This window comes from Bos grunniens, chromosome 1 (assembly GCF_055505025.1).
Source record: "Bos grunniens cultivar Pamir isolate PY7600 chromosome 1, Bosgru_T2T1.0, whole genome shotgun sequence".
NCBI classification, from domain to species: Eukaryota; Metazoa; Chordata; class Mammalia; order Artiodactyla; family Bovidae; genus Bos; species Bos grunniens.
Window position 1 is genome coordinate 134,992,525 of NC_141165.1, and position 12,514 is coordinate 135,005,038.

The following is a 12,514-nucleotide window of genomic DNA, read 5'->3' on the forward strand; positions in this document are numbered from 1 at the left end:
GCGACATAGCAGCAGCAGCAGCAGGACTGTAGTCAGCCAGTCTTCTCTGTCCACTGGATTCTCCAGGCAAGAATACTGCAGTGGGTTGTTATGCCCTCCTCCAAGGGATTTTCCCAACCCAGAACTCAAACCCACATCTTCTGTAGCTCCTGCATTGCAGGCAAATTCTTTACTGCTGAGCTACCAGGGAAGCACACATAAATTGATACCAATGTATGTAAAGTGAATTGCAAGAGGAATTCAGCAAATGCTATTGTGAATTAGTTTGGTCACCTCTTCGAATTGCAGTGTGTACCAAGAGCAGCCACTAAATTCCACTGTCAAACTAAAAGAGAAGGAAGAAGGGCTGTGTCATGGTCAAAACACATCACAGCAGAAGCCACAAGATCTGGATAATTTTATACCTAGCTTTAGAAATAAGGAGCTCCCTGACAAAGTCTCCCAAATTTAGAGGATTTTTTAGCTTCTTAATCTACAAACAAAACCTATAGATTAGTCTTTCTCAACATTTTTCACATTAAAGAACACACACCAAAAAATGGGTGTTTCCTTAAGGTTCCATTGATCACTGCAAGTTCCAAGGAGGTGTTATATTAACATATATGTAACCATTCTTAATGTATCAGCAGCTCACTACAGAACAGTTGGGAAACTCTGGTCTGAAAGATATCTAAAACTCCTCTAGCTCATGACACTCATGGTGGATATTTCAGAGCAGTAAAAATGGTAAAGTTAGAATGAGGGAGAGGAAAAACCTTTCAAATTACATAGAGGTAAATCTAATACTTATATTCAAATTTACTGCATGAAACTATAGTACAGACAATTCTGAGACCCCACCTTATCCCCAGGTGGTACTTCCTTAAGTTAAATTGAAGTAATTATAAATTACCCACTCTTTTCATTGAAAAGGAATGTCTTAACTCAATAAATAATCATTTATTGTTTCAAGTCCATTTCTAACATTTCATAAACAAAGGACAGGAATAAAGTCATGGATTTTGAAGAAGCATAATTAGAGTAGCAGAACATAAAGTATGTATCATTTTGGAAGTTATCTGTAGACAGGATTACCATCATATCTATTAATTTATTCACCCAGATAACATTGTTCTCCCATTTTTAAGCCATCAAAGGAAAAGGGAGGAAAGGAGAAAGGGAAAGGAAGAGGGAAAAAGAGGGAGTCAGGAAAGGGGGGGTGGGTACTCTTACAGTACGTATATTCTTATGACAGACAATAAGTATCTTAACTTTCATGGACTGATTTTGAAGGACAGCTATAGTGTTCATTGCTCAGGCATGTCCTACTATTTGCGACCTCATGGACTGTAGCCTGCCAGGTTCCTTTATCCATGGGATTCTCCAGGCAATAAATAATAGTGGAGTGGGTTGCCATTTCCTCCTCCAGGGGATCTTCCTAACCCAGGGATTGAACCCAGGTCTCTGGCATTAAAGGCAGTTTCTTTACCCTCTGAGTCACCAGGGAAGCCCAACCTTGGGGTCTAAGTAAAAGTACACAGTAAAGGTATGGATCAAAATTCCCTCAAAATCTATGATATGACAGACGAGGTTAGTAGTTCTAATTCCCCAGACAGTTACGGAATGGTCAAAGATGTTGAAAGTTGAAAGTGAAAGTCACTGTCCTGTCAGACTCTTTGCGAACCCATGGACTATACTTGGAATTCTCCAGGCCACGATACTGGAATGGGTAGCCTTTCCCTTCTCCAGGAGATCTTCCCAACCCAGGGATCGAATCCAGGTCTCTCACATTGCAGGTGGATTCTTTACCAGTTGAGCCACAAGGGAAGCCCTTGTCTTTAACAGAATGGTCAAAGAGACCAGGAAAAGCTCACCAAAGAAGGGAAGTTCAGTCTACACACTTTGCCCATAGGCTATCAATAACTCACACACACACTGGCACATCATAGAGTTAGTAAAATAAAGCAGAAAATGTGTATACTGAGAAAGCAGAGAGGCTAGAGCTCTAATTGTTCTTACCTTGTCCTGAAGATCCCGGACGAGCCCCCAAGATGATAGCCTATGGTGAACGATGTCGAATCCATGATCTCTGAAGAAAAACATTTAGCTATGGGATCAGGGACTAGGCTTGATCACTCAGAGCTTTTGTGTGGCAGAAGTTTTATTACAGTGAAAAAGGTCAGAGAAAGGTTCTGACCTAGACATCAGAAGGCGGACAGAGAGTGCCCCCCTCACTAGTCTTATCCAGGCCTTATATACTTTAGCCAGACCCACTCCCACAACATATATCTTAAATTAACAAGATTAGAACTAACAATAGAAATGTTTTACCAGACCCACACCCACAATATATGTCTTAAGATAACAAGATTAGTCAGGTTGTTCTTGTTAAGGAGAAACCTGTCCTCAAGTAAGTACATTGTTATATTGATTAAGACAAAAAATGTAGGAAAAAAAAGTTTGTCCTTTTCTCCTCCTTGAGAGTCCCAGCTAAGGGACAGCTAAGGAGCACCATATTTGTTAAATAAGAGTTTACAGGAATATGTTGGTTTTGAAATTATGAAATTTCTAGCTTTGTCTGATAAAGATTTTCAGTGTTTCCTGCAACCAAAGTAGAATTTTATAAAGAATAAACCTTTAGGAAGTTTAAGAGATTTGTTTTAGAAAGTAGCTATTTGCAGATATGGTAGAGAAGAAAAATGTTGCTTAAAAGGTATTCCAGGGGTTCAGTTCAGTTCAGTTGCTCAGTCGTGTGCAACTCTTTGCGACTCCATGAACCGCAGCACACCAGGTCTCCCTGCTGCTGCTGCTGAGTCACTTCAGTCGTGTCCGACTCTGTGCGACCCCATAGACGGCAGCCCACCAGGCTCCCCTGTCCCTGGGATTCTCCAGGCAAGAACACTGGAGTGGGTTGCCATTTCCTTCTCCAATGCAGGAAAGTGAAAAGTGAAAGGGAAGTCGCTCAGTCATGTCCGACTCTTTGCGACCCCATGGACTGCAGCCCACAAGGCTCCTCCGTCCATGGGATTTTCCAGGCAAGAGTATTGGAGTGGGGTGCCATTGCCTTCTCTGCCAGGCCTCCCTATCCATCACCAACTCCCAGAGTTCACCCAAATCCATGTCCATTGAGTCAGTGATGCAATCCAACCATCTCATCCTCTGTCGACCCTTCTCCTCCTGCCCTCAATCTTTCCCAGCATCAGGGTCTTTTCAAATGAGTCAGCTCTTCTCATAAGGTGCCCAAAGTACTGAAGTTTCAGCTTCAGCGTCAGTCCTTCCAATGAATATTCAGGACTGATTTTCTTTAGGATGGACTGGTTGGATTTCCTTGCAGTCCAAGGGACTCTCAAGAGTCTTCTCCAACACCATAGTTCAAAAGCATCAATTCTTCAGTGTTCAGCTTTCTTTATAGTCCAACTCTCACATCCATACATGAACACTGGAAAAACCATAGCCTTGACTAGACAGATGGAACTTTGTTAACAAAGTAATGTCTCTGCTTTTTAATATGCTGTCTAGTTTGGTCATAACTTTCCTTCCAAGGAGTAAACATCTTTTAATTTCATGGCTGCAATCACCATCTGCAGTGATTTTGGAGCCCCCCCAAAAAAGTGAGCCACTGTTTCCCCATCTATTTGCCATGAAGTAATGGGACCAGATGCCATGATCTTAGTTTTCTGAATGTTGAGCTTTAAGCCAACTTTTTCACTCTCCTCTTTCACTTTCATCAAGAGGCTCTTTAGTTCTTCTTCACTTTCTGCCATAAGGGTGGTGTCATCTGCATATCTGAGGTTATTGATATTTCTCCCAGCAAACTTGATTCCAGCTTGTGCTTCTTCCAGTCCAGCGTTTCTCATGATGTACTCTGCATATAAGTTAAATAACAGAGCGACAGTATACAGACTTGACGTACTCCTTTTCCTATTTGGAACCAGTCTGTTGTCCCATGTCCAGTTCTAACTGTTGCTTCCTGAACTGCATACAGATTTCTCAAGAGGCAGGTCAGATGGTCTGGTACTCCTATCTCTTTCAGAATTTTCCACAGTTTCTGGTGATCCACACAGTCAAAGGCTTTGGCATAGTCAAGAAAGCAGAAATAGATGTTTTTCTGGAACTCTCTTGCTTTTTCCATGATCCAGCAGATGTTGGCAATTTGGTCTCTGGTTCCTCTGCCTTTTCTAAAACCAGCTTGAACATCTGGAAATTCACAGTTCATGTATTGCTGAAGCCTGGCTTGGAGAATTTTGAGCATTACTTTACTAGCGTGTGAGATGAGTGCAATTGTGCGGTAGTTTGAGCACTCTTTGGCATTGCCTTTCTTTGGGATTGGAATGAAAACTGACTTATATCAGTCCTGTGGCCACTGCTGAGTTTTCCAAATTTGCTGACATATTGAGTGCAGCACTTGCACAGCATCATCTTTGAGGATTTGAAATAGCTCAACTGGAATTCCATAACCTCCACTAGCGTTGTTCGTAGTGATACTTCCTAAGGCCCATTTGACTTCACATTCCAGGGGCAGAAAAATCCATAAATGATATCTCTGTCCCTCAATTTCATCAGTAAAGCATATGACATAGAATTGAATAATCTCAAGTCTCTTGCATCTTTTTCCAAACTCTTGTAGAAAGCTGCAAGAAATGAAAGATAACTTTAAACTTTGTGAGCAAACTGGAATAAATTAGAGTTTTAAAATATCTGACAACACTAAAATGAATGGGGAAAATGTATTTAATTTAAAAGGATGCTCTATGAATACAAATAAAATTGTCAGTTTTTTTCCATTGATAATTTTTTTAAACACTTTAGTAGCAAAGTTATAGATTGGTAATAGCAAATATAACTAGTATTTTCTACCCAAGAGATTTCAAGAGAAGGTCTTGGTCACTAGCCCCAAATAGCTCTCCGTGTGAACTACATGATGCTGATGACTCTGGAATATGGCCTTTTATCCAACTAAATTGAAATGCTTTTCCTTCATAAGATTTCATGACTCTAGGAAGTACTCATTGTTGTTTACTGTTAATCTCTTTGCTTTTGGTATGGTACAAATTTAGTATCAAGGAAAATATGTGCCACAAAAGGGCTGTCAGGGTGCTCGATGAATTCCTCCTTTTGCTCATGTAGGCTTTATGTCCCATTATCCAGAAAACCTCAGACTGTATCTGCGTTTATGCCAATGCTTTGTTTAATGATGCTAAAACAGCGTGCATTTTCTTGGAGCTGGCCAAACCAAAAATACTGATATGCCTCCAGGCCACCAGGCAGTGCCTCAAGGGACTTGCGATCCCAGACCTGTCCCCTCCAGCTATGTAGAGTGTCCGGTGTCATAAATATCAGCATTATCTGTGTGTGCCATAATGACACAAGGGTTGGGAGCTATGGTGGTGAGATGACAAGAGCAGATGCTTAAAGTACTTTATTCGCCTACAAGAAACGAGGCAAATTTTTCTACATGATTTCTTAATGATAAATTATTTGTTTCAGGAAATAACATCATGTACAACTTTAAAAAATTGAGCTATAATTTAGGTTCTTAATTTTAGCTGTTCTGGAATATGTGTTTTAAATGTGGTTTTAATGACATTGAACTCCTTTTCATGTTTCTTAGCCTTTTCAACACTGAGAAATGTTTATTCAAATCTTACTTCAAATTCTTAACTGAGGATGGTAATTCAAATACAAATATATAATTCAAATACAAAAAAATACAAAAAAAAAAAAAATGTAGGCCTTCCTAGGTGGCCTTCCTAGGTGGCCAGGTGGCTGGCCTTCCTAGGTCAGCTGGTGGTAAAGAATCCAGCTGCCAAGCAGGAGACATGGGTTCGATACCTGGGTCAGAAAGATCCCCTGGAGAAGGATAAGGCAACCCACTCCAGGATTCCTACCTGGGAAATCCCATGGACAGAGAAGCCGGTCCATCTATAGTCCATGAGGTTGGAAAGGAGTCGGACACAACTTAGCAACTAAACAACAACATATTAAGGGGTGTTTCCAAGTGGATATGTTTCTGGAATCCCATCTTATTCCATTGGTTGACCTTTGTGCCAATTTTGTGCTTTTTTAATTACTATAGCTTTAGAGCAAGTCTTGCTATCTGGTAGTGGATGTACTCCAGCTTTCCTCTTTGTCTCTGATGTCATCTTGGCTATCTTAAGTCCTTCCATCTATTTTTAAGAGCATGAGATTGAAAACCTGGAAAGAAGTTTAAGTTTCATCTTGGGCACTGTCTAGCTATGACCTTGTGAGAGACATTTAACCTCTCTCTCTGCTTCTTATTTGTAAAATAGGCAGGTCCTGAATTTGACAAACCCAAAACCTCTTCTTGCATTTGTGATTTTCTAGCCCAATTCACACAGAAAAGGAAGGCAATTGATGTTCATAAATAAAACACAGGAAACATCCCTTGGAAGGATCATTGCTTAAATGCAGCCAGTTTTTTCTTCCACAAATATTACTTCATGTTTAAAATAATGCATCTGAAAGTGGGTTTAAAGATCATGTTTAATACATTATCAAAAGATTTACAAATTCATAAAGTTTCTAATCTGATACTTTAACAACAACACAAAAGGCATGGGGGTTTGGGGGAAATAAAATTTGGATAATGTTGGAAAGATTGGATCACATATATTTCTCTGTTACTAGGGCAAGAATTGAAGTCTACAGAAACTGGCACCACAGTCTTACCCTGCAAGCCATCGTCTCCATTTCATCATGTCAGTGGCCCAACGTCACACTTCGTTTTGCTCTTAGGCATTTCCCCATGTAATTCTTCATACCTAAAACATTCTTTTGCCCTGTTTTCAACAGTTCATGTCTCTTAATTTCCTACAAGTCACTACCTGCTTGGCTTCGTTGCGTAACCTTACTTCATGCCTTTCACCTTTTCACTTTGTTCTCTACCTGCACTGCCTCCCACACTTTATACACAAATTATATGAAACATGTCATTCTCTACTGCTTCCATGGCTCCTATGCCTCCTGCATTGGCAGGTGGTTCTCCACCACTAGCACCACTTGCGAAGACAAGTGAGGATGCTAGTCTCTTAGTTGTGTGACTCTTTGTGACCCTGTGGTCTGGACCCTGCTAGGCTCCTCTGTCCATGGAATTCTCCAGGTAGGAATACTGGAGTGGGTAGCCATTCCCTCCTCCAGGAGCTCTTCCCAACCCAGGGACTGAACCCAGATTTCCTGCATTGCAGGCAGATTCATTACCTTCTGAGCCACCAGAGGAGCCCAATTAGAGTCTAAGATACTTCTATTTTAAATTGTCAGCAGGATGGGGAGTGTTGCATTTAGTGTTGTACAGTTATACCCGGGTCTTTGGGAAGAACTCTTAGGTTGCACGTGCTTCTTCTGCACCAGTCATATGTGCATCTCACTTCACAAGATCTGGTGAGGCAGTTTGCAGCCAGTATCCTCTTATTTTATAAGTGAGGAAAGATTTATTACAATTAGGTAACATGCTCAGTGTGAGCGTCTGATTCTCTTCTCCCAAAAGCAGAGATGAGGATGGGAACAAATTGAATTAATGGTTATTTAACAAATAACCAGCCTATTTTTACAAATAAGGACAGAGAGAGGGAGGTTAAATGTCTTTCATAAGGGCATAGCTAGATAGTGTCCAAGATGAAGCTTAAACTTCTTTCCAGGTTCTCAATCTCATGCTCTTAAAAATAAACTGAAGGACCTAAGATGGGAACAAACCGAATTAGCTGACTATTGGGGTTGACTATTGGTTGTCCTAAGGGACACAGACTAGAAACAGGATGTTTTTCTTGCCAGAGACAAGAGACCCTGGGACTGGTGAGAGGATTAAGAGAAATCAATCAAATCTGGTCAAGGTCTAGGCTGAGAGATCCAAGAAGGATGCCAAATCCTGAGGAGCAGAGTTTGAAATAGAGCGGTTATATGAAACAAGAATGGTTTGAAACACAGTGATGGGGCTGAAAGGACGAGGATGTGCAGCAACAGAAAGAGAGTGAGTGATTAGTAAGTATCTTCTGGGTGCATAAACTCACATGTAAGTGAATGCCTTATAAGGTATAAATGAGAGAAAGGCATCAAAAACTTATTTTGAGATTTAAAACCTGGACAATTGGTAAATCTTAGTATTTGTTGGACAGAACTAGAGAAGTCTAGAGAAAATGAAAACTTCAGTAGACAATCTGGAAACAGAGATTTTAGTTGTGGGACATCCAACCTAGAATGTCCAATAAGTAATGGAAAATGCATAGAGTTCAAAAGAAGAGATTAGAGTTGGCAGTTTAAGAAATGCTTTACATGCTTCACCTTATCCTCAAAAAACAAATGAACAAAAAACTCTAAGTACATTGGAAATTTAAAATAAAGAAATTTATTAAGCGAAATTATTTGTTCTAAGTGACACATCTAATAGGTGGATGGTCTAGAATCTGAACTCACATTTCTAATCATAAAGTTCAATAGTAATTCTATTATGTCATACTTCTCCTTTCTCCCCCACCCTCCCGTAAGAATGAGTGTGTGTGTGCATGCCAAGTCGCTTCAGTTGTGTTAGACTCTTTGTGACCCTATGGGCTGTAGCCCGCCAGGCTCCTCTGTCCGTGGGATTCTCCAGGTAATTCTGCCATGCCTTCCTGACCCTGGGATTGAATCTGCGTCTCTTATATCTCCTGCATTGGCTGGCGGTTCTTTACCACTGAGCCACCTGGGAAGCCCAGGAATGAGTACATCATCCAAAATAGATAGAGGCTTTCAGATAACATGATTCTATTTGGGCCTCAAACATGATAAAGTCTTATGCTAATACACACAGCTCCAGGTAACAAAGAACTGAAATTTATCAAACACAGAAAATTGACCTCCCCCTTGGTTAAAGTTTTTTTTTTTTTTTTAATTCATACTAAGAGTTACTCACTTGCTGCAAGTTGCCTGCTACTACGGACATAGCTGACCGCATCAGCTGTCTGCCAAAAATAAATGTGCTGGAGGCTGTAAGTGGATTAAAATGTTGTGCCACAGCATAAGGCCCAATAGAACCATCAAAAATTCCACCTCACCCAAAGATGTTCCTAAAAACTGAAAATCAGAGAAGAACATATTTAGAAAGCCTCGTGAGACAGAAGATCTAAAAGAAATGACACAATATACAAGCAAAGAAATCAAATATTTGAAAATTTGCAAAGTACCTGGAAGTGGAAGTTCAGAAAAAAATCTGACTACTGCTGATTTTCTAGAACACTCTGGGCATTCTTTTTTAAAGTAAACTAGAACAAACTATGTATTAGTTATCTATTGCAGTAGAATGGGCATCTTTATTTCTCCTGCCTTCCCTTAGCCAAAGGAAGTTACAACGCAAGCACAGATTCAGTGTGTGGGCAAGTAGATGCCTCCTTTTAATGGAAGCAGCTGAGAAGTCACATGGCAATGGATGTAGATGCCAAGTGGCAAGAACAATTACAACCATGTTGCAATTGGTCTGCCACAACTGGTAACAAGCTGTTTGAGTTTAGGTAGTTCACTTTGCCTCTCTTGGCCTCAGGTTTCCTATCTCTAAGAGTCAGGACCAGAAGTTCCCTGCGATTTCTTACAGTTCTCTATTTCTAATGCAATGACTTCCGAAACTGCCTTTATGGCAAATCAGAGGATTTTTAGTTAACTTGAAGAAAAGTAATTTAAAAACAAAGTGGCCTGTATGTGTTTGGTGAAAGTCATTTACTAAAGTGCAAAACTATGTAGAATATAAAAGCAAAAGAGAATGTCATATAATTAAACAACATTACAGAAGTGCAAGCTGGATATGACTAAAAATTACCATCTTAGCCATTGGACAAGACTAATATAAGTCATCCAGAGTGGTTCCAAATACTTTTTGTTAGAAATTGAACTGTCTACTTTGTGTCCTAAATGACTCATCTCAGCACTGTTTCATCATCAATATGCTGCTTTATAGATTTGTCTCCATCAATAGTTCAGGAGGTGAAAGTGTTGGATGTTAGACTTACTTAGATTGACTGTTAACATGGTTTAGATTAAGTGGTTAATTGTTTTGTCTTCTATCTTACTTGGACCACTGGGATTTAACCAAGTTTAGGAAGCCCAAACTTTAGCCAAGCAGATACTAAGAGAAAGAAGCCAGTCAGTCAAGGGCACTCCGGTTTAGTTTGTGGGAAAGTAGCAATGGCATCCCACTCCAGTACTCCTGCCTGGAAAATCCCATGGAGGAGGAGCCTGGTAGGTTGCATCCATGGGGTCGTGAAGAGTCGGACACGACTGAGCGACTTAGCAGCAGCAGCAGCAGCTAAAAACCCCAACTTTAAGAGGAGACAAAATGCTCTCTTTTCACAGACTGATGAGGAAACAATGACTAAAATAGAAAGTATTACTGTCTAGAAACAAAAACAAATCTTCTTTGAATGCTAACAAAAAGATTTTAATATTTTCCATTGCTGTAATATGCAAAATATCTGTACGCTTTGTTTTTCTACAGAATACACAGTTAAAATGTCAAACAACTGGAATCTGGAGATGACTTTAATTAGATCTGGCCTGTTTTAAATTAAAGCAGGCTAAAGAAGTTAACCTTAACCACCCCCATCAGCAAGAAAGGATATGTCTGAATTTAGCGCTAATTGCAGTTTATGAAACTCTACCATCAGGCAAGAATGAGGACATGCTCAGAGCTGAATAGAGCTGTTGCTGTAAGGAAACCATTTCCTGGATATCTGCATGTTCATCGTCTTGGCTCTCAGGCCCCCAGACAGCCGTCTTGGACTTTAGGAAATTCGACACCAAAAAAGAAGATCTGAAAAACTAAAACCCACTAAGTCTGTACATGGCAGACAGAGGTCATGCAGAGCTATATTTAGGATATATATTGAGAGCTCTTTTATTTTTCTTTTGGTAGGAAGGAGTGGATGTTAAAAGTGCTCACGTACACACTTAGAATTTAGAGAACTTAGCAAGTTGATGAAGAGTAGCAACCTACACTATTAAAACTTAGAGTGTTCATCTACTTGTTTACTGCTAGGGTGATGAGTAGTACTAATCCACACACATGGTGCAGTCTTTATACTTCCAAAATACAGAAATTTAGATGATGTTAGCAAGGGGAAAAAATGCATTTTAGAAAAAAATAAACTCATTTTCTTTTCATTCTTCTCTCCATTGCTTCTGAAAATGTTTGAAAATCACTAGCACCATAAACGTTACAGTTCCATTTGCCAAATTGACTCCTTTCTTCCCTCACTCTCAATCCTTGGTTATATTCACCTTCTGTTTCTGTAGCACACAGATGAAGACACAGCGTTGCATTGGCAACAAGCACTGTGACTTTCTTCATGAGCATGAGCTTTCGGGAATGCATCAGAACAGTTAAAAGAGGAGATTTCACAACTGACATCCGTCTTAGAACAGCTTCCTGACTTCCTTCATCCCCTGAGGTGTCTGGCATGTAAACAATTTCTCTTTAACTTGGCAATGCGAGGTTAATCTCCTTCTATGTTCTTGATTCACCCTCTCCGCACCATCTCTTCCAGAGCAAAGACCTTACACTGCTAACTGATATACTTTCAGCCCTCTCACCTGTGTTTGTTCTATCATTGCAGTCCATGCATCAGGGTAAGCCGCCCCTGCCTTTAAAAACAGAGGAATGAATACAGAAGATTTGCTATATATATCTATATACCATGGATTATTACTCAGCCATAGAAGGAATGAAAGTGTGCCATTTGCAGAGACAAGGATGGACCTTGAGATGGTCAGACAGAGTGAAGTCAGAAAGAGAAAAGGAAATATCATATATTAAAGCATATGTGTGGAATCTAGAAAAATGGTACAGATGAACCCATTTGCAAGGCAGAAATAGAGACACAGACATAAAGAACAAATACCAAGGGAAGAAAGGGGGGGTGGGATAAATTGGGAGACTGAGATTGGCATATACACACTGCTATGTATACAATAGATTACTAATGAGAACCTCCTGTATAGCACAGGGAACTCCACTTAATGCTCTGTGGTGACCTAAATAGGAAAGAAATCAAAAAAAGAGGGCATATATGTAAATCTATAGCTGATTCACTGTTGTATAGCAAAAACTAGCACAACATTATAAAGCAACTATATTCCAATAAAAATTTTTAAAATACCCTCTCTGACCTTAAATCTCTTATTAACCACCACTCTCTTTTCCTTATTTTTATAGCCGAATTCTTCTGAAGATTGGTTTATAATCACTTGGTCAGCTCCACTGTTCTTTAATCTGCTACAAACAGTATTCTTTCATCATCATCCTATGAACAGGGATTTGTGGAAGATCATTAATGATTCAAATTCCCAATCCAGTGGAACCACCGCAATGCCATCTCTGCATAGCTCCTGGCACAGTTGGTTGCTTCTTCCCTCCTAGAATGGACAACCCTTTCTCCTAGCCTTCTGCTATTCCTCTGACCAATCCCTATCAGTCTCCTCCAAGGCCTTGATTCTATTCTCTCCCCATCTACTGCTGTAACACCTGCCCAGTGTCTCCACATTGGTCTCCACCCTCCAA

The 12,514-nt window shown here is 40.1% G+C and overlaps 1 protein-coding gene across 6 annotated transcripts in view; it reads right to left on the reverse strand.

Annotated features, from left to right (window-relative positions):
* Positions 1 to 4,545, reverse strand: part of SAMSN1 (SAM domain, SH3 domain and nuclear localization signals 1) — a 179,711-nt gene extending 175,166 nt beyond the window's left edge. For 5 of the 6 annotated variants that reach the window (XM_086411797.1, XM_086411776.1, XM_086411765.1 and 2 more), the window contains exon 1: positions 1,999 to 2,448. In XM_086411797.1, coding sequence (XP_086267923.1) covers positions 1,999 to 2,082 — 84 coding nt within the window. In that variant the 5' untranslated portion in view covers positions 2,083 to 2,448. Of the gene's footprint in view, positions 1 to 1,998 lie in introns of all 6 variants that reach the window. The other variant, XM_086411832.1, reaches the window with a different exon arrangement.
* Between the last annotated feature and the right edge of the window lie 7,969 nt (positions 4,546 to 12,514).